This window comes from Hemiscyllium ocellatum, chromosome 25 (assembly GCF_020745735.1).
Source record: "Hemiscyllium ocellatum isolate sHemOce1 chromosome 25, sHemOce1.pat.X.cur, whole genome shotgun sequence".
Taxonomy (NCBI): domain Eukaryota; kingdom Metazoa; phylum Chordata; class Chondrichthyes; order Orectolobiformes; family Hemiscylliidae; genus Hemiscyllium; species Hemiscyllium ocellatum.
Genome location: NC_083425.1, coordinates 16468994 through 16492497, shown reverse-complemented (window position 1 = coordinate 16492497; position 23504 = coordinate 16468994). Strand labels below are relative to the sequence as shown.

The 23504-nt window shown below is 40.6% G+C and overlaps 1 protein-coding gene across 1 annotated transcript; it reads right to left on the bottom strand.

The window, feature by feature from the left end:
• Positions 1–12732: 12732 nt before the first annotated feature.
• On the bottom strand, positions 12733–22008 carry LOC132827955 (inward rectifier potassium channel 16-like). The gene is made up of 3 exons (XM_060844805.1): positions 20972–22008; positions 16978–17037; positions 12733–12874 (listed from the first exon to the last, which is right to left on the bottom strand). Exons 1-3 carry the CDS (start codon positions 22006–22008, stop codon positions 12733–12735), a joined length of 1239 nt encoding a protein of 412 aa, XP_060700788.1.
• Positions 22009–23504: the final 1496 nt, after the last annotated feature.

Below are 23504 nucleotides of genomic sequence, written 5' to 3'. Positions count from 1 at the left end.
ATGCACCTGTTTCTGACATTGCTCTACTCACTTGCAGTAGCTTTCTGACCCCTGCAGACGCTCAACTGGGTTGGGGGCAGGGGTGGGAGGTCACTTTGTGTTTTCAAACAAACCCTTCTGCATTGAACCCCCAAACACTCCCTGACCGGAAAGTCAGGGGGACTAACGGATGCAGCACCGTGAGCATGAGACACCAGTTTGAATTAAACCCCCGAAAGGTTTTAAATCATCTCGCAGCAGATCCTGAATTAATGGTTAATCCACACAGACGCTTGGCAATTTGGGACAATATTGTCTGATAATAAACCAGATTAAAACGTAATTAAAATCATTCCAAATTGTAATTTTGAACATCGCCAGTATGTTCTATTTCGAGACGGGGAAACTGTCAGGTCCAGTATATAGTCGGAAAGGTATTACTTTTCCCCAGCAATTTCTGTAGTTTTTTTGTGACATTGCTTTGAACTCACTTCTCAAGTGTGTTTACTTGCAGCAGGCTTTAATTTTCTGCATTTGCAAAATCTTGATGTTTTATTCTGGTCTTTTGCGTAATTGCTGCCTAATATTTTGTATTACGCGGGTTCAGACTTTGATGTGGCACCAATTACGCCTTTGATGTCTGCTTTGCTACTGGCGGGTTAAGGGAACTGCTTGCAAACCCTCTGTTCTCCCACAAGATGGTGCAAGAGGGAGGTGGAAGTCTTTTTCTCTCTGTATCCCTGACTGATGGACCGCTGACAGCTCCTCTCAATACAGGGCTATGAGGTACTTTTTAGTTACCGAGAAATGTACCTTTTGTTCCCATATGTATGTTTCCAAAGCCATGTTTATGTATGAATTATATAAAAACACATGAGCTGCTTGGGTCAGTATGCATACTATAAATAATCTTGCTATTTTTAACGTGATTTGATTTTACCCTTTCTCTGCTTCTGGAGGGATTTGGGTATGGTCAGAAGTAGAATCGTAGAATCTCTACAGCGTGGGAAACGGGCCATTCGGCCCATCAAGTGCACACCACCCCTCTGAAAAGCATCCCACCCAGACTGACCTGCCTACCATATCCCTGTGACCCTGCATTTCCCATGGCTAACCCCCCACCCAGCCTGCACATCCTGGATATTATGAGACAATTTACCATGGCCAATCCACATAACCTGTACATTGTTGGATAGTGGAAGGAGACCAGAGCACTCAGAGGAAACCTACACAGACGTAGGGAGAATGTGCAAACTTCACACAATTGCCCAAGGGTGGGAACAAACCCAGGCTCCTGGCACTGTCAGGCAGCTAGACAACAACCATCCTTAGCTTGATTTGTTATCATTCATCGCATACGTGAATCCCAGGCCAGGACTTGGATTCTGATGTGAAGGCTCAGACAGCTCCAAAGTGACCCTTACTCGGTGCTCCCACAGAAGTGGCATCTCACTACCAATTCCCAAAAGTCTCCGAAAGATTGACATTGTTTTGAGCTCCTGAATCACATCCGAGAAATTGTGGCTCTGCAGTTTGGCCTAAACTCTCACTGTTAGGCTCTGGAATTCCTTCCCTCTTTATCTATCTTTCAGGTCCTCATGGAAACAAAAATGTCTCCACTCTGCGGTTCTGGGATTTCTGGCTTCCTGCTGCTTCTTCTGAGTTTCTCTTGGACTCTTAACCCACAAAGAAGTGGGAAACTAAGCAGTGGGGTTTGATTTTAATTTATTTCTGATTGACAAGTAGAGCAGTCTGTGAGGTTTACATAATTGACCAAACACATTTATGGTCAACCCACCCACCAACTTTGTCAGGGGGTTTCATTATAGCAGCCCGTGCAGATGTTCAGCAGGCATAGCAGTAACATTGATTTGATTCTAGTACCAAATGCACTCAAGTGCAGTGAAAAGTGTCTAATATTGCTACTCAAGGTGCCATCTTAGGTAGAAGTACTGAGATGCAGAATCTTAAGAACGATGTAGAAAGAAAGAGCAAAGTAAAAAGTTAAACATTGCAAGTATTATAGTATAACATAAAACATACAAAATGAGGTTAAAATTAGATTCCCTACAGTGTGGAAACAGCCCCTTTGGCCCAACCAGTCCACAATGACCCTCTGAAGACCCATTTCTCTCTGATTAATGCACCTAACACCATGGGCAATTCACCTGACCTGCACATCTTTGGACTATGGGAGTAAACCCACACAGACACAGGAAGAATGTGCAAACTCCACACAGACAGTCACCCAAGGCTAGGATTGAACCTGGGACCCTAGTACTATGAGGCAGTAGTGCTAATCACTGAGCCACCATGCCACCCATAGGTTAAATGATACAGATTGCAGACTGTCTTCGTTTTAAGTAGAAAGTAAAGAAATAAAGTGGCACAGTGGCTCAGCAGTTAGCACTGCAGCCTCACAGCACCAGCATTCCCAGGTTCGATTCCAGCCTCGGGTCTCTGTCTGTGTGGATTTTGCACGTTCTCCCTGGGTTTCCTCCAGATGCTCCGGTTTCTTCCCGAAGTCCAAAAATGTGCAGGTCAGGTGAATTGGCCATGCTAAATTGCCCGTAGTGTTAGGTGCATTAGTCAGAGGGAAATGGGTTTGGGTGAGTTACTCTTCGGAGGGTCGGTGTGAAGTGTTTGGGCCGAAGGGCCTGTTGCCACACTGTAGGGAATCTAATCAAATTACAGTCTTTCTTAAGTGCTTATACATGATGGGACTGCACTTTGAGGAATCACCTCAAGGCTGGAAGTCCACACTGAGGCCACGCCAGGTCGAGAGACCGCTACACGGGGTCTGCGCTGAGTCTAAGGCCGGGAGGGCACGGCTGGGAGAATAAAAGAGGGAGAAGAAAGAAAAAAAACACAAAAGGGAAGAAAAAGAGGTCACAAGAAAAGGAGGTGGATGGAATGGTTCTTGAGAACCATGGTATCCTGTATGACCAAGTCAAGATGACATTTGACACAAAGGTGGGGAATTTAAGAGATGATGGTGGTTCCCAATTACCTGGGACCTTGGTGGTACCGAAGTGTAGATAAAGAGATGAGGGAGAAAGGTCCAAATGTCACAGGACAGTTAAGTATCTAAAGATGAATGGTTGAGTCCTCCACTATCAACATACTGTGGGTTATATTGAGCAGAACCTGAACTGAACGGATACTGTGGCTACAAGAGCAGATCAGAGGCTTGGAAACCTGCAGCAAGTCACTCTCCTCCTGTACTCCAAATATACCCCCATCATCTACGCATCAGGAGTGTGATGGAATACTGGAGGAGTGCAGCTCCAACAATATCCAGGAACCTCAACACTATCCAGGCCTGTGCAGGCCTGTTTGACACCCCATCTACCACTTTCAACATCTACTTCTTCCACCACTGATGCACAGTGGCAGCAGTGCATACCCACTACAAAATGCACTAGAACAACTCACCAATATCGCTTTGACTCACTTTCCTAAAGATACAACCCTCTAAAGTCCAAGGGCAGGAAATGCCATGGGAGCATGACCATCTATTTTACTCTCCAAGTTACACCTCATCCTGACTTGGAAATATACTGCTGTTCCTTCACCATAGCCAGGTTAAAGTCATGGAACACCCTTTGTTAACAGCACAGTGGTGTCTCTTCATCTCAAGCGTACAATAATTTAAGATCAGTGATTTAGGGTCACCACTGCCTTCTCAAAGACCATCAGGGATGGGTAATTAATGCTGGCCTGACCAGTGATGTCCACATCCCATGAATGTATAAGGAGATAAATAACAGCACAAGGCTATGTGATTGATTAAAAGTAATGTGTTTATATCTCTCTATTGATGCCACTAGATCTGCTGAGTAATGACAGTATTTTCTGTTTTTAGGTCAGATCTGCAACGCTGCCATATTGTGCCCTTCCTGTATGATTGTTAGAGAAAAGTTACAAATATTAAGCAGACTTTCTGTCTGACCATCATGGGTTTAAGCCATACTGTAAAGACATGAGTGCATCATTTATTTACCAACTTATTTAATTATCAAGTTCACGAGAATTCTTTGAGAAGGTAAAAGCCAGGATAGATATAAGGGAAGCAGCAGATGTAACATATTTGAATTTTCAGAAAGCACTTGATAAGGTGCCACACATTAGCCTACTTGATAAGCTAGGAGTCTGTTGTTTTGGAGGTAGTACATTAGTATGGAGAGAGGATTGACAAACTAAAAGGACTCAGAAGATGAGATAAGGGAGTATTTTCAGGATTGGAACTTGTAACTAGTGGAGTTGAATTTAATTGAATTGAATCCCTTCATTGTCACATGTACTCAATGGGTACAGTGAAATGTATATAAGTCGACACTTACAGTGCCATCTAAGGTACAAAGACACTTATGGACAAACTTTAAAGAATAGAGGAATGAAGAAAGAAAAGTTACGTTATGGTGATGCACAGTAGAACCATAAGTCGAAAAAACAAGAAGCAGAGTTAGAATGACAAACATCAGAGTCTCTTTCCTAGTGCACTCTGCACCAAGCCAGTACATGGCATCTCCATATATTGGCTGCCAGCTCTGCACTGGGACAATGCTGCCACATTCCACACTGGGCCACTGTCACCACACTCAACACTGGGCCACTGTCACCACACTCAACACTGGGCCACCATACTCCACACTAGGTCACTGTCACCACACTCCGAAGTGGGCCACTGCCACCACATTCCACACTGGGCCACTGCCACCACATTCCACACTCGGCCACTGTCACCACACTCCGCACTGGGCCACTGTCACCACACTCCGCACTGGGCCGCTGTCACCACACTCCGCACTGGATCATTGCCGCCACACTCCGCACTGGGCTATGCGATGGTCATGTTCTTGTGCAACCCCATGCTATAGAAAAATCGCGCTTTAAAAATAGCACTTAAAGTGTTGATAATAATAATCGTGTTATAGTCAACACACGTTTTAAAAGTTTGCGCTTTAGAAAGTGTCCTCAATTTGTCAATCGTATTTGCATTAACGAAATGTGCATTATAGCAGAATGGCATGTATTTAAAGAATATGTTAATGACTTGGGTAAGTGAAATGAATGTACAACAGCCAGGTTTGCAGATGACATAAAAATATAGGTAAAGGCAAACAGTGAGGCTGACCCCGAGTCTGCAGAGGGATACGGACAGGTTAACCAAGTGGTTAAAAGCTTAGCAAATGGAATATGATGTGGCTAATTAGAGTCATAGAGATATAGAGCATGGAGACAGACCCTTCGGTTCAGCTTGTGCATACCAACCAGATATCCTTAATAAATCTAGTCCCATTTTCTAGCATTTGGCTCATGTAGCAAACAAAAAGCCTTTTAAATGTTGTAATTGTACCAGCGCCCAGCAATTCCTCTGATAGCTCATTCCATACAGGCACCACCCTCTGCATGAAAAGAGTTACCCTGAGGTCCTTTTTAAATCTTTCCCCTCACACCTTAAACCTATGCTCTCTCATTTTGTGTGGCTGCACACTTCAGCAGGAAGACTGCAGGAACTGAATTTTATTTAAATGGAGAAAGACTGCAGGAAACTGCAGCACAGTGGAACAAGGCAGCCCTTATGCATGAATCAGAGAAAAAAAATGTTATTTCGAAGAGAATAGGATGTAAAAAATAAGGAGGCTTTTCTTAAATTACACAAGGCATTAGTCAGATCACGGCCAGAGCACTGTGAACAGTTTTGGGCTTCTTATCTAAGAAAAAATGTAGTGGCATTGAAGGTATTCAAAAGAAAGTCCACAAGTCTAGTAGCACTGCGTTACGAGGAGAGATTGAGTAGGTTGGGCTTATACCCATTAGAAATTAGAAGAATAGTAGGGGACCTTATTGAAACCTATAAGGTTCTTAGGGGAGGTGTGAAGAGACTGTTTCCCGCTGCAGGAGTGTCTGGGATCAAAAGACATCATCTCAGAATAAGGTGTAATGATTAACTCTCAGTTAAGACAGTGATGACAAGGAATTTCTTCTCTCAAGGATAATGAATCTGTGGAATTCCTTCCTACAGAAGGCTGTTGAGACTGGTACATTCATGGCTGAGGTAGACAGAGTTTTAATAATTTAGGGAATTAAGGGTTACGGGGAAAATGCTGGAAAATGGAGTTGAGTGCTATCTGATCAGGCATACTCTAATTGAATGACTTAATGGGCTGAATATCCTCCTTCTGTACCCGTAATCTATGGTCTGATCATTTGGACTGATAATCCAGTGCTGTATTGCAGGCACATAGCATGTCTGTGGTGTCATTTCAGTCAAACTGATAAACTGTCTTTCTCCTCCCATGGACGCAAACATTGCCATGAAACTATTTCAAAAAGAGTGGGGGAATTTCTCCTCGTCTCCTAATTAATAATTGTCTTTTGACCAATACCTACAAAACAGACTTCCTGCTCATTTACACCTTGCTGTTTTCAAGATCTTTCTTTGTACATCATGACTGCCAAATGTTCTGTGTTATAACCGTAGCTACACTTTGAAAGAATTGTTTATTAAACACTTTCCAATGTCCAGTATATTTTACAGATGCATTTTTTTAGTACGTAGCCTCTAGTCTTTGCCTTGCCTAAAGGCCCTCGTATTATCTGCAGAACAGATTTGAATATCTTCGCCCTCTGTTAGGGTAGGATGTGATAAAGGCTGTGTTTCTGGTTTTCTCTACAGGAGAAGTAGCAAGTTCTCAATGTATGGAAAAAGAGAGTGGCTCTGGTGGAAAATGTGAGCAAGTTATCATAGAATTGAAATGGATTTAAACTGGGATCCAATAAGAGCAGAATGCTAGCTCTGTATATGTCCATTTCACTGCATTCATACAGGTGACATGTATTTATTACAGGCATTGGTGGTGTGGGAAAATGCTGTCTTTTTTAAAAAGAAAAGGAGTAATGCTAAAAAATACAGAGAGTCAAACATCATTCTTGCCCGATGTACAGTCTTGGCTTTCTTATCAGTGACCTGTGTTCAGTTCTCAGAATCCCTACTCAAACTTCCCTTTTAAGGCAAAAGCTTTTGGTCAGATGTTTAAAAAGCCCCTCAAGTGGTTTAAATGGATTTCCATTCGAAAGTGCTCCTGTAACGTATCTGGGAACGTTTTATTGTGTGTTAATCTAGTTGTCACTGTAAGAGGACTGAACTTCTTGTGACACTGTACCCATGTCCTGAAGAGGTCATTTCATTTACCAGTCACTTCCTTGTAGTCTTGCTGCCTCTGTCTACCTGCTGGCATTGAATTGAAGAGGACCTTTTTCCTGACCATCAACATAAGTGCCTTCCCACAGTGGTACCACTGAACTCTGGTATTCTTGAATGAACATCTCTCTCAATCCAAACCTCAAAATCAGGATAATTTCAGCATAGCGAAACAATATACATTTTTACAGAGTTGTGACCACATCCTCTTTAAGTAGGTTTCAAGTCTGACATGGCTAACATCTGTCCATTTGTTCAGTGAGCAGTCCGTCACAAAAACTGTGAGCAGCCCATTAATGAGATTGCAAAGATACAAACCCTGTGACCAATGTCATCATGTTGTGGGCTGGCTGATGGCTGAGCCCAAGCTCCACTTATCCTGAAAGCCAACCCTTCAAAAAGAGGAAATTTGAACAACATTCATGACAGGCAATGTCTATCATTGCAGACCAGAATTGTACTCTGTTCAGTTGCCAGCACATGTTAAAACCTGGTGTGGGCTGCTCTAGTGATTTCCAATATCAGAACACATCCTAATCTATCATTACACTCAGATTTTGTCTGGATTTGTACTTAAAATGGGCTTTATCACTGCAAGAGTGACATAATGAAGGCAGCATTCCATTCATTGATTCACGTTTGACTCCCAATTCATACTTTCCCTCTCATTCTTTGCTCTGAATTTTCATTGACACTTGCTTGTGTTCTCCGACATACTGCGGTGCTGGAAAACCACAGCAGGTCAGGCAGCAACCGAGGAACAGGAGGCAATTGTTTCAGGAATAAGACCTTCATCAGGAATACTGCGCATACTGTTGTTTCTTCACATTTCTATGGACTGTGTTGTCTCCTGCTGGGTATTGTGTTCTTTTCACATTGTCAGATCATTATCCTCTCAACCTCTGCTCTCTAATGGACCCAATGGGAAGGACCATTTGTCAGAGATGTACAAAGACCGGAACTTGAAGTTTCAGGAATTCGGAAATGAAGACGGATACAAAAGGAAAAGCCTCTAATAGGAGCAGGACGAAGAAGAAAGACATTACAATAGATAATGTAACAATTCCACATTAAGGGTCTCTGGTATGGTCGGGAGGGGGAAGACAATAAAAGGAAAGAATAGAAAAAACATTTTCTCAATTTCAGTTTTTTTTCTTGAGGAATGTCATCAAGTATTTTTTGGTGAATAAATATCAATTGAGACAGATTTTTAATGGATTTTGAAATCTGAGCCAGCCTGTCATACAGACACTTAAGATGCATGCCAAAATAAATTTAATTAAATAGATAGAAAGATAATGATAAATTGGTTTTAAAAATGAATATTTTAAAGGTTTAAAGTTCAAAATCATCTGCACTAAAGAACTGATGAGGTGAATGACTACATGGAACAATCTCACCATTACAGCACAAGCTGGATGAGAAGAGATTTAAATTTGCCAGAGAGATGAATAACAGAAACCATGTCAAATTGAGGCATCAAAGGAAGACTTAGAAAAGTACACCTTTTTTTTCATACTGGTGATAATCTGGAAGTTCTTACCTTGACATTTACAACATTGCCTCAAGATGTCCTCCCACTTGGAAGAGCTGCAAGTTGTTAGTCAAAGCAGTTTCACTCCGTGGAGAGAGTTTTAAGGGAGCTATGTTATTATTATAGTGGTAAACACTCCTCCATGTACTGAGAAACGTTTACTTTTGAAGTAACGTCATATTCTTTGGCAGCTATGGATCCAGAGAAAGAAAAACCAGGCCTCAACCAACATGTTCTTTGGCTCCCAGTACTCAGCACCTCTATTGAAAGGCTAGAGTTTCAGTTGGTCCTTCAGGGAGGTGTTTTCACATGGAATTAGAAACACAGCTGACTTTCCAGTGAGGGATTGTTATACAATCCTGCTGATTTTCTCAATGAGACAGTCCAGTCTCAAACATCCCACGTACAATACAGTGGTTGATCCCATTTCTGTTGAAATGAGTAGTCAACAATCCATTCATTTCTACTACTCAACTCTATGTCAAAAGACAGGTCATTCATTTGTTTAATTGGATAAATACTGTAGGGGAATTGTGCACAGTTATGGGAAAGAGCAGTACAATGAGACTAATTGGTTATGCCTGCCAAGAGCCAGAACCTGCCTGAGAGGCCAAATGTCCTTTCTCTGAGATGCAAGAGTCCAAGAATGGAACCTGCTGAATTCACCTGAAATTTTAGAAAGGGTGGACAGGGAACTTAATTGGATGGGAAGCAAAATTTCAGCTTCTCAACGATAGTTAAGTGTTTGCTGTTAATTTTGCAGAGTTCCTCAGGTGGATTAGCTTTTCTGGCCTTGATGATTGGAAGCCACTTTTGCATACATTAGTAAGCTATAAATACTTATTAACATTCAGCCACTGGAATAATAATCATAGGTGCACTTGTGTTGCACCAAAACTGGAAACACTTGTGTTCACCAATCCAACTATATATATAAGGCATGTACCTGGCGAGATAATCTTCCTTCAAACTCTAACGAGTACAGACTTTTCCAGTAACTTGCTCCTTCATAGCTAAGCCATCGTCTTGTAAAAAATGCTAACAGTGAAGCCTGACTGTCCTCTTCAGCATGGGTACATTCCCCTTGCAGACCTCCCAGCTCAGCAGTTCGCTCCTTGGAGGAAGTCAGAAGCCTAATATCAAGCATCTTTCCCCAGCCCATTTTGTCTTGTTCACACTTATTGTGTCCCTTCTCCTGTATATGAAGGGAAGCTTTACGAGAAATGAGTGTAGGAACATTAGTACGATGCATGGACTGATATTGTCAGGGATATCAATCCCCACAACTTGTGCGTGCGTTACCAGTAAAATGAAAGTGGTGTGGAAGGAATGAAGTGTCAAAGGGCTCTGAATAAAAGGTGACTCAAAATGCTACCATTGATCAAATATTATATGTGTGCCTGAGAAACTTGGAAGGAGCTCAACCCAAAGTTATCTTTTGTGGTTGTGTCCTCACCCTGACACAAACCTTTGTTGAGTAACTTTTCAGATATGTACATTCTCCTTGCTGTGATGAAAGGTCAATGTGTGTGAACTGCTAAATGTTGTAGCTCTTTTTGTGTTTAAGTGTGAACTCAAACAGATGTGTGAGAGGCAGTACCACTGCAGTGCCAGCATGGCAATATTGGCAGCTGAAATGATGTGACACCCAATCCTAGCAACCTTGTGGGTGACAGTCCTCTGTTCAGCTTCATTGCAATGCTAACTCAAAGGGGCGTGTGGCATTCCATAATCAGCAGCACCAGCAGATCATTCGTCCTGATTGTAGCACTAGAATTGGGTTCTCTTCAACCTTCCATGGGTGCAGACCTCCACAGCCACCTCTGTCATGGCTGCCTTTGTCAGTCAGGATGCTTCCAGGACAACCTTGTGGAGAATCTCGAGGGGAACATTGCTAAAGCATGAAACAAAAACAGAAGTTACTAGAAAACCTCAGCAGATCTGGCAGCATCTTTGGAGAGAAATCAGAGTAAATGTATCAGACCCAGTGCCCCTTATTCAGAACTTCTGATTCCAGATTTCCAGAGTCCGCAGTTCTTTTGGTTTATTGCTGAAGCACAGGCAGCTTTTTGCCAGGTCTCTGACATCCCCAGGGGAGTTGGGCGTTGATGAATAGCGATGCTGCTGGGTTTTAGAGACTGAACTGTTGTGACACGGTGCCTTTTCAATATGGCAACCAGATATTAGCACCTAGAAGATCCCAGAACTTTCTGCCCATAACATTTGCTGTTTTACCTGCACATACATAGTGGTAGAGAACACAACTGCACACGAATCCAGACCCACTCCTGAGCTGAAGCAACTCCCACTTTCAGGCTGGACTTCACACTTTCTACCCAAAAATCAAGACTGCACCCATGATTTTATGATAGGGTATTTTATCTACCAAAATTATACCAGTTATTGATAATAATTTGATATACAGCATATTGAAGTGTTAAACAACAGTGAAATGTGCACATTTAGACTTGAACAACTATGCATCTCCTGAAGGCAAATATAAAATGAATGATGAGGTCAATTTTTATGATCATTGACAGTCACTGCTGGATTCCTTGAACTCCTTTCCTGTATAGGAGACAGTTTGGCACAGGAAATAATATTGCAGTGCCTTATGAATAGTTCTTGAAAAAATTTTAAGAGAACTGACAGAATGAGTTGACAGCACACTACCCTTGATAGTACAGTGCTGCACATGCTGTAATTTATGTGGATTAACATCTCAAGTCTGCAATGGGGCTTACTATAAACCCTTTAACTTGGGACAGATGTTTTACCAATTGACACAACCAGCAGGCTTGTATATTAGATTCTTATGCATTATTACATTCCAAATCTGCCAGGAGTTCAATAAACATGAATTGATTAAATCACAGCCTATTATTCAACAATTGACTACAATTGGATAATGATGGAGTTCTGATAAATGTTACGTGGAACACTGCAATCCAACACTTCCCCTTTACTTTATGTCTCCTTTACGTTGACATTTCTGGCCCCATGTGAACTTTGCCAACATAAAATGTTGTGGACATAACTGATCCAAAATGGCATTGGACCACATAGTGCATGTGTGTTTATAATTTGGCAGAAACAACTCAAAGCATATTGTGTGCTGAGTGATAATTTGTTCTGTCATTCATCTTTCATTATTAATCAATCAATGTAGCAATTCACTCAAAGATATTGTTCGTTTGTAATTAAGGTTTTTGAACACATTCCTCTTGCCAAAGAAAAAAAATCATCAAGGGAAGCACAGAATAGTTTAGCCAATGTTTATGTTAAGGTGATTAACAGTTTCAAATAAACAGAAATGAGAATCACAAAATCTTAACTCATCTTTTATTTATAGGACAGCAGCTAATCAATGATCACAAAATCAGTAGCCTGGCTCCCTTCTCTATCAAAAGCAAATATTTTGCAAACAAAACTCAAGCAACACAGTTTGCACTCTAACACATAGGGAGACAGGTAATCATTAGTTCATTTTAAAATTAATTTTCAATGACAGCTGCATCATTGTTGACAAATTGTTTCTTCTCTCAGAGACTGGAAAGCTGGCCCAGTCACTTGAATGCGTTCTCGATTGGGTTGGCGACCTGTTGAAAATAGTCAAGCAATGAATCTAACCTATTTAACACTTCAATGCTGGCAATGTACATGCCAACGTGCAAAAGAACCAGGAAAAGGGGACTTTGTGGTGCAGTGCTAAATGCCCCCATCTCTGAGCTAGAAGACCCACATTCAAGTCCCACCTGCTCCAGAAGTGTGTTATAATGCCTCTGAATAGGTTGCTTAGAAAGTATGCTGCCAAGGAAGGGTGCTATTGTGGTGCACTTGTAGTGTCCCTACCTTTGAACCTGGAGGCTTGGGTTTTAGTCCCATCTATAGCAAAGGATGTATGACGTCTCTGAGCAGGTTGAGTAGGAAAATGTCTGCTGCTGGGCAAGGCTGTCAATTGGATATGTGGTGCTTTAGATTTCCATTGTGAGAGGGGGCTGTCTCTTCCTTGTCAGTGATTGTTCCATTTGATTGTAACTGCTGATAACAGGTCTTTAGTAGACTGTCGTGTTGTTTCTTTAGAGGGCAGGTACATCTCAGTCATTTCTTGTCTCAAGCCTGCTGTAACTGCCTGAAAAGCAGCCAAACTGGCCCTGATGAAAATAAGCATTGTTTCAAGGGGTCAAACAGAAAAAAAATTAATGGTGCTGGTAAACTGTCAAAACAAATTCCAGCAATTTTTTCATATTGTGTCTGCACTGATCACCTGCGACTTGATTCAAGAATCTCTGCAAATATCTCAGGCAAGCAACTTGAGTATTTATATTCTGTGCCAAATATTCTTGGTATACATCCAGAGGATTTGTGTTCGACTTTAAATCCTAATGTTTGCTGATATTTCGGTATTTTTATAATCTACAAGAAGAAGAACGAAACAAGAACTCTTGACAAATATTTTCCCTTTCCTTTAAATATTTATTCATAATACAACTCTGTCTGAAATTGATTTTAAGTTCTTTCAAAGTCCAGAAACATTGTGACATGTAGTGTTATATCCATTTAACTCTTGAGCATTTCGCACATCAGACCAATTTATAATATTTTCCTTCAAATAAAATATCTGACTCCCCTTAGTGATCCTCTGGCATCTTGGGCAGTAAGTTTAGATTAGATTAGATTAGATTACTTACAGTGTGGAAACAGGCCCTTCAGCCCAACAAATCCACACCGACCCGCCGAAGCGCAACCTACCCATACCCCTACCCCTACATTTCCCCCTTACCTAACACTACGGGCAATTTAGCATGGAAACCGGAGCACCCGGAGGAAACCCACGCAGACACGGGGAGAACATGCAAACTCCACACAGTCTGTCACCTGAGTCGGGAATTGAACCCGGGTCTCAGGCGCTGTGAGGCAGCAGTGCTAACCACTGTGCCACCGTGCCGCCCACTTTGCCACCGTGCCGCCCACTACATGCCGTTTACATGCTTGATTTTATTTGACCATTGGAAGGTCATATCCAAACCCAATCCAATCCTTGTGTTACGTGCACTGCCCTCCCAAAGTTCACCGGACAGCGATTAGGCTTGGGAATCCCAGACTAGTTTTTCTGCTCCTTCGCGTGAGTCTCTGAGACCAATTGTATTGCCTCACTTACTACTTCTCTGTGACAAACCTACATAGCTCCCAACTTCACAAAAAAGATATCTGTTCATTTACTTCAAAAGGCAATATTTTATAATTCTATCGCACCCCCGATGAGGAAACAGGGTTTTTTTAAATTCATACAGAGCTGACAGCAAAGGTAAGCATTGAACAGGAGTAAAATGCAGATGTCGAAGCAGGGTTTAAGATTAATATTTTTCTGGCTTTAGAAATGAGAGGCTTCTGAGAAGGCATTTGTGCTTAAGGTTGGACTTTCAGTGATTGCCATTGGTATAGTAAGGTGCAGGGATTAAGCATCCAAGGAGGAGGAGAATCGATGTTTCGGGCATGAGCCCTTCTTTATGCCCGAAACGTCCATTCTCCTGCTCCTTGGATGCTGCCTGACCTGCTGCGCATTTTCAGCTCTGATCTCCAGCATCTGCAGTCCTCACTTTCTCCTGCAGGGATTAAAACAGAGTGAGAGGAATGGAAAATACATACAGGGCCAAAAAGCTGTAGAAAGTTCTCCTGTTCGGTGAGACCAGGTCAGGGAAAATATTAAGACACAAACAAGAATTTTGGAAACATGTTACTCAAACACACTACTTCAAAGTGAAGTCTACTTCAAGTGTTATAAATGTTCATTGTTGCCTTTTTTGTGTGTTCTGCACCTCTTCAGATGATATTAAGTACTTTACTAGCTTTTATCAGTCTTTTCAACCTATGGTACCATTTATGACATCCTTACAACTCCAAGTCCTCTGCCCTTCGGAGCTTATCGCAATTAGAAGTGATACAGGTTTTCTTTCAGAAAATCAAACAACTCATGCTTACACAAACAGGATTGGCTTTTTTTTAACCACCTGCCATCACCTTTTAAAATGTATGTCATTTTTTTTCTCAACTAAATTTCTCAGATTATCTTAAGCTCTGCAATGGATAGTAAAGTTCCTATCTGGCAGTAGACTTCTTGATAGTCTTTCATCAGTCTCATGAGAAATCCAGCACAAACTCAGATTGACACCAGGTTCTTCAATGTGTGTTTGCTTTCCTCTCCTTCATTATCGAGGCCACCTATGAGGTCCTACACTTTTACTGCACTTCCTTCAATTCCTCACATCCGCTTAGATGGGCTTTCAAGGTTTACTGGAAAGAAACATTGCCCCTATCTCAGTCACACCAGAATCACGTTGCGTAATGTTACTCGGGTTGGAGGATTTGAGCTGCAGGGAGAGACTGAACAGGCTGGGGTTGTTTTCCCTGGAGCAACAGATGCTGAGGGGTGACCTTATAGAGATTTACAAAATTATGAGGGGCATGGATAGGATAAATAGACAAAGTCTTTTCCCTGGAGTCGGGGAGTCCAGAACTAAAGGGCATAGGTTTAGGGTGAGAGGGGAAAGATATAAAAGAGACCTAAGGGGCAACTTTTTCACACTGAGGGTGGTAAGTGTATGGAATGAGCAGCCAGAGGAAGTGGTGGAGGCTGGTACAATTGCAACATTTAAGAGGCAACTGGATGGATATATGAATAGGAAAGGTTTGGAGGGATATGGGCCGGGTGCTGGCAGATGGGCCTAGATTGGGTTGGGATACCTGGTCAGCATGGACTGGTTGGACCGAAGGGTCTGTTTCCATGCTGTCATCTGTATGACTCTATGAGTATTGGTATGAATCATATCTATCTCCAGGACAAAATCCACTGCCACTGAAGACACAAAACTGTTGGAGTTGTTTAATTTTTTCGATTTGATTTTGATAAAGTAATTGTTTGTTTGATAGTTCTTTCGTCTTTGTCAATACCAGCAGACATTTGAGCATTTCCTGTGGTTAGTTTTTCTGCCCACCTTCACAGACTTTGCTCCATTTTAAATAACTTGTGTAATTCTTGTTGGGCTGCCTTTTTGAAGATAGTGATATTGAGACACGCAGCTTGTGTTTGGAGATCACTCATTAACTGGCCATAAACAGCACCCTCAGCATTGTCATTCTGATGATGTTTGAATTCATACAGTTTCAAAATTTATCCCTCACCTTGAACATGACAGATTTCAACAACTGTACTAATTTACAGAAGAAGGGACAAGATCTGTATTATTCAAAGCATCTTGAATAAGAAATCATTTACAATTTGGGGGAAAAAATGCAATGACTAACATTTGTGGAATTTGTTTTAGCATCATTCTTATTTCAACGATCAAAAAATCTATACTTGAATATTAGTTGCTTAGCAAGTTCACAGAAAATGTTGAACAGATGTTTTGCACATAGCTTTGGCATCATGTTGTGGAGAGATATAAATTACATTCTGCATAACAGGTCAGGATGATATCTTTTCAAAAAGTTGTTTCCAATCTGAATTTGCCTATACCAGGAATGAGTACATTAATTGACTGAAGCCGCATTAGTGAAGCTAAAGATAAAATCTAATTTTCCAACATTTTATTTTGAGAGAGACTGCTTGCAGAACATTTTCATGGAAAACTTCAGAACAATCATGGGAAAAAAAAACAGCGTTTTAGCAAATTGGTTAAAAAAAAGAAAAAAGCCTTGCGAATAGGGACCAATGTGAGGAACGAAAATTAGGCTCAATGAAGATTTAGTTGGATTGGAAATGTCTGATTGACATCACTAAATGTCTGCTGAAAACAGGAGCCTTTGCTTAACACTTTCAAACTCGACACTAAGAACTCAGTAGTGTTCTTATTCAAACTCTGAATCATTTTTTAAAAGTATAGTTCCACATGAAAACTCACATTAGGAGCCAGGGTCGCAAATTGGTCCCTGTTCTGCTGTTAAATAAGACCACTGTACATTACTGTACATTCCTGCCCAACCTCAATAAGATTTTACCTCCTTGCTTGTCCAGAATTGATCTATCTCTGATTCAAAGACTTAGGACCCTTTGTGAGAAAAAAGTTTTCCTCATCTCTGTTTTAAAGGGTGCCCCCTCAGTTTAAAACAGTGACTCCCCAGTTGCAGATTGTCCCACAGATGAAACATTCTTTTCAAGTCCATCTTGTCAAAATCCATCAGGATCTTTGGTATTTCAAACAAGTTATTTTGTATTCTTCTAAACTCCAGTAGATACAGGTCTAGACTGTCCAACCTTTCTTCATAAGACAACATATCCATCCCAAGCATTAGATAGTTATGTTTTTCTGAATTGCTTCTAATGTATTTGCATCCTTCCTCAAATAAGGAAACCAATGCTGTATGTAGGGTTCTCCAAATGTGATCTTATCGGTGCTGATATATCTCAAGTATAACCTCCCTACTTTTGTATTCAATTTCCCTTGTAACAGACAAAAAAATTATATTGCTTTCCTAATTACATGCAATACCTGCTTATTAATTATTGTGATACATGCACAAGGACACCCAGATCCTACTGCATCTAAGAGCTCTCCAATCTCTCACAATTTGAATAATATGCTTCTATTTTATTCTTTCTGTCAAAATGGAAAATTTGATATTTTCCCATGTCCCAATCCATTTACCAAATTATTGTCCACTCATTGAACCTGTCAATATCACTTTGTAACTTTCTCTTTACAACTTACTTTCCTACCTACCTGAGTACCTTCATATCATGTTAACTATAGAGGAAATGGAGGTTCCACCACTGATTCTTTTGGCTCACTGTTATGACCAGGTGAGGAAGGATGATTTGGCTCCCCTCTTTTTAATCCCTTCTTGGTCAGCTATTTTTTTTAATTTATATTTAATATTTCACTATGTTACATACCATTTAAAAATGTGGTGAACTAGTTGGAGGCAATTACAAGTATTCTTTGAGTGGAAGAATTAAGAGTTGCATTATCTACTCTTCCTGAGAGAAGAAAATGTGACATCAAACAGACACATAAACAGCCAATCCATTTTTTAAAAAGATGAGAAGAATAACGGCTACACAGTTTGTGAGTCCTTTGAGTCCTAGAGTATTAGATTTTTAATCTGACACCCCAGTTGTTTAAATGTTGATTTGTATCCTCATCAATGGCAAACTCTGAAGATATCTTCATGGTGTTCATGGTGAAAGGTTATTTTCCTAATATGCTTTTTCACATGACTTTATCTTCAGAGATGCTGAGAGAAACGGAGATTTCCATTTCTTGTTGTTCCAAGGTTCATTTTGCTTCTCTTTCCTGAGCTGCTCAAACATAGTTTAATGTCATTTCCAGAGGTCAGCTCTATTGTCTTCCAAAGCTGACTAACTGGCAAGTAAGCTTTTCATCTCCCAAGATGTGAAATTATCATTCAAAAGTGAATTATAGCACAAGATATAGATCCAGTGCCAATTTTACATAAAAATAATCATTTCAGTTCAGATGATCTCATTGATTCCACATCGCTTTCCTAGTCTTGCCTCAATCTGTAGTCAGGTGATCATGGCAACTATTTTACATAATTATTTGTGCTTTATCTTAACACCATCTTGGTTCATGAAACGTCTTGGGTATTAAAATCAGATTGTGAAAGTTGAATAGTGATAGTCCATTTTTAACTACTGTAGCAAGAACACCACCAGCTAACTCTTGCCAAATATGCTTACATCTTGCTTATAACTTGTTAATTGTGTGGAAAATATTCAAAGTAATCTATCACTGGAAAACACAAAAATGTCATCAGTGCCTTCATTATTTATTAGCCATCATGTTATGAAATGGAAAAATTTTGCAAAATCATCTGTTCTTACTGTACATTCTATTAATATATGCAAGAAGATATTAGTCATCTCTATTAGATTTAAAGCAAATTTGAAATATAATTTACGCTGTTTAATTTGCAACTGGGAAAGAAGTTCTCTTCCACTTTTCAATTAGCTTGTGTCAGCATCAACATTGCCAGGTCAGGGAGAGCATAATTCAATGTCGATAAAGTTTTGTCTATTCTGCAACAGATTTGGCTCCAAATTAGGTACTGCACTTCTCAAGATATCGCTGTAGAGTTTTCAACCTCATGTTCCAACATCATGAGTGAGATTGGCAAATTAGTCACAGTTTTGCATGTATATCTATGTTCACCACCGCATTGACCGTCTGGAGGATGATTTAGTGCTCTTCATTATGTCACCTCAGCTGTCTCAGATCGCACACTAAGGACTTAATTGTAGATTTAGTTGTAGAAATTTGATGTTAGGACTTCTGTTGTAAGGAAAAGTTCTTCTTGGTTCTTGCGTTTCGGGTAAAGTTTTGCACTGCACTCTGACTTAAAATAGAACATCTCTTCAAATTGAATGATGAATGTGCGTGCATTGATGGGGGAAGGACCCACCCTGAATGAACATATACAGCCATATTTAGTATATTGAAAGCCAAGCAAGGACAGTAGATGAGATACTTGCATTCTCAGCAACTACATCTCTCAGCCTGAAATTCATTCATCCTAATTTGCTAACATTGTGATTTGTTGGTTTCAATGTGCTTTTCCCAGTATCACAGTAAATACAGCAAGATTTAAATGTGGGCTTCAATATGTCTTTGTATTGTTCCATTTCTTATGCTATCCCTTTATTATCCAACAAAATTTAGGGGCATCATGGTTGCCCAGTGGTTAGCACTGCTGCCTCACAGCACTAGGGACCCAGGTTCAATTCCAAACCTGGGTGACTGTCTGTGTGGAGTTTGCACATTCTCCCCATGTCTCTGTGGGTTTCCTCTGGATGCACCAGTTTCCTCCTGCAATCCAAAGATGTGCAGGTTAGGCGAACTGGCCATGCCAAAATGCCCATAGTGTTCTGAGATGCGTAGGTTAGGTGCATTAGTTAGGATAAGTATAGGAACATAGGGGAATGGATCTGGCTGGGTTACTATTCGGTGGGTCGGTGTGGACTTGTTGGACCAAAGGGCCTGTTTCCACCCTGTAGGGATTCCACGATTGAATATACCTATGGCTCCAGCCACAAAGGAGTCAAATGTATAGAAATTCATAGCAGTAGTCGCTTTCAAAGTGACATCGTTGCTTGCCTATGAGCTTGTAGTTGAGGCTGTAGATTTTAGAAAGGACTTCCTTAGTGAAGCAGAGAATTGGGACACACTGTTCCTCACTGAGGTTCAGATGGGAGAATTGCCCCTTGGATACCGCAGCTGGATATTGCCCCCTGCTGAGAGCCTTTCACCCAAATGCTCCTCCAACAATTTGTCCTGCTCTGCGTCATACCTGTTTATTCTTCTGAGAAGCAAATGGTTTGTGGAGAATCTTTGAAGTCAAGCCAAAGGTCTTCAACACATGTCATACTAGGTGTAGTCTTCAGGAACTTTAAACACTCTGGAAGCCACAAAACACTTCTAAACTCACAAGAGCCAGTACAATTCAATCCATCATTAACCTAAAGTGATTGATTACTTTGAGTAATGCTAGTCAGGTTTCCTTTATGCTGCTGTTCAGTGAGGTGTACCCACCTAAGTGCCAGGTGGAGAGAGAATTGCCCACAATGACAGCAATAAACATTTGAAGTTCATAGTTTTCACAGTAACTATCTGTTAATGTTTTGATCACTTGCATTCTCGCCTTTTGTGCAAGAAAAATTAAGAGGATGATGAAGTGTTATAGGAGAAAGTGAGGACTGCAGATGCTGGAGATCAGAGCTGAAAATGTGTTGCTGGAAAAGCACAGCAGGTCAGGCAGTATCCAAGGAGCTAGTCAAAGTGTTGAAGTTGAAGTGTTATAGTTTGATTTGGAAGAATTCATCATTAAAACTAACATAGAAGATGACAAAGGAGTTTAGAAATCATTCAATCTGCTGCTGACTTTATCCATTGATCCACATTTCTGAATGTCTTTAAATCAGAATTACAAAAGTGCCAGTAGCCAATTTTTTTCAATTCACCCTATTCCTAATAACTATTTCCCCATTTTCCTGCTGTTAAGAACCCCAGTGCAGTGTTCAGAAAGGACACTAGCAATAGTAAGGCAAGAATCATAGTTCTGACTCCATAGAGAGGTTTCTGAATGTAAATTCTGGCTTTGGGTACGCATATTGTTCTTCACCATTCTCTCCATTGTTATTTGGAATGACTGTGCTCTCACACTTTCCATCTTCACTGTCCAATCCAGCTACCGTGAGGACATTGATGCTATGTTCTGGTGTGGAATACAACTCCTTGGCACTACATTCTGGTGTTGTCACTTCTTGAGTTTTGTGAAACTGGGAATAGTTAACTTTATAGTAACTTGGCTTGTCTTTGAGAACTTCATTAAAGCGGTGACCCCATAAGATTTCCAGAGGAGTGTATGAACTTCGAGACTGATGAGTATTACCTGTTGAGTCCTCAGAATACACAAATGTAACTATGATTTCAAAGTCACCTTCAGCTAAGTCTTTCTTACTAAGCTCATAGAGTGGACTGTTTTCATTGATTTCATGTACAATAGTGACAGGACTAATGAGAATGATATTGCCCGTGATTATATGCAAGTCCTGGTATTCCATGGACAGCTTATTGTCGTCGTATTCCTTAAATTGGAGTAATTGAGCTCTAACAGTACCCTCAATGATATGACTCTCACGGAAATCTCCAATACGCCACATCATGCATAGTTTCCCATTTCTTAATGCTATCACTGCATTATTACTAAACCTAATTGTTTGAGCTCTCTTTCTGGCTTTAGACATTTTGGCTACCACAACACCAATGATAAAGGTGTTAATTAAACAACTTATCACTGATTGGAAAGTCACCATGGAAACAGCAAAAGGGCACTCTTCTGTCACACAGCGAGATCCATAGCCAATAGTTGTTTGCGTTTCAATAGAGAACAGGAAAGCAGCAGTGAAGCTGTGAACTTCCACAACACAGGGCACATGATTTTCTTCTTCAATCTGCAAATCGCCATGGGCAACCGCTGTGATCCAATAAACAAAACCGAAAAAGAGCCATGACAATATATAGGACAAGGAGAAGATCAGAAACATTTGTCTCCATTTGAGATCTATGAGTGTTGTGAAAATGTCGGAAAAGTAACTTTCCCATTCTCCAAATGCACGTTTAAAATGGATGTTGCAGTTCCCATCTTTGCGGAGAAACCGTTTTCTGTATCGCCTTTTGTTGACTTGTATGTAGCAACCATTTTTTAGAAACTTCCTCTGATCATCTTCAGAACTCACAGTTTGATAATTTAAATTGATGAAATTCATTTTCAACCCTTCTGTTATTGTTGATGTTCTGATTTGCTCAGAACTGCTTGAAAGTTATCTTCAAGGAGCTTGATTCTTCAATTAACTTGTCCAAGGAGGTAAATGTCTCTTGCTGTAATCATATAAGCCTAGAGGAACAAGATAATAAATGTCAGTTTAACACATTACAAACATTGATTTTGACAGAATTCCACAGTGACCAATGTCACAAAACTCCTTTCACAGGATATGGGAGAATAGCAATATTGGCAAATGTTGTATAAAGTCATAAACCATAGAAACAAAGCCTTTGGTCTAATTCATCCATGCTAACCACATTTCCTAATTTGGAGATGCTGGTGACTGGTGTGTACAAAGTTTAAAATCACACAACACCAGGCTATAGTCCAACAGGTTTAATTGGAAGCACTAGCTTTCGGAGCGCTGCTCCTTCATCAGGTGGTTGTCTGATGAAGGAGCATCCCTCCGAAAGTTAGTGCTTCCAATTAAACCTGTTGGACTATAGCCTGGTGTTGTGTGATTTTAAACAGGTATCCTAAACTGAACAATCCCACTTGTCTGCATTTGACCCATGTCCCTCTAAACCTTTCCTATTCATATCCCTGTCCAAATGTCTTTTAAATGTTGTAATTGTACTTGTCCCTACCACATTTTCAGGTACCTCAACAGCACTTCCTCCACTTTAATCCTCAACACTAATGCCCTGCAAGGCTGCATACTGTGCGATATTGTGTTTTAGGTTTCTTTATTAACTCACTCACCAGCTCACTAGGTCCATTAATACCGGGTTGAAGAGTGTGGTGCTGGAAAAGCACAGCTGGTCAGGCAGCATATGAGGAACAGGAGAATTGATGTTTTTTCATCAGGATAAAGCATAAGCTTCATGATAAAGAGCTTATGTTTGAAATGTCGACTCTCCTGCTCCTCGGATGCTGCCAGACCTGCTATGCTTTTTCAGCACCACATTCTTCAACTCTGATCTCCAGCTTCTGCTCACTTTCCCCGATTAATAGCGGGTTCCCGTTCATTCATTCATAACTCCTTTACTAACCCACTCACAAGCAAACCCTACATTCCTGTTTCATTCATTTATAACTTCTTTACTAACTCGAAACGTCGAATTCTCTATTCCTGAGATGCTGCCTGGCCTGCTGTGCTTTGACCAGCAACACATTTGCAGCAGTTCTTTACTAACCCACCCACAAACAAACAGTGTTCCTGTTTCATTCATTCATAATTCCCTACTGTAACACAGTTTCATTCATTCATAAAGCTGCAGTTTTATAGCAATTTTACTACCAAATCTAAAAAAACCCTTTCTAATCAAAACAATCCTTTCAAGCCCATTACTGCATTTTCACACTTTATCAGCACTTACTACAAGCAGTATATACCTCTGAATAAGTGTAGCAGACAATACCATCCCCATCAAGTCTCCACAAAACATTATAATGTTAATCAGCACTTACCAACCACTTTGTGGACCTGAATAGATT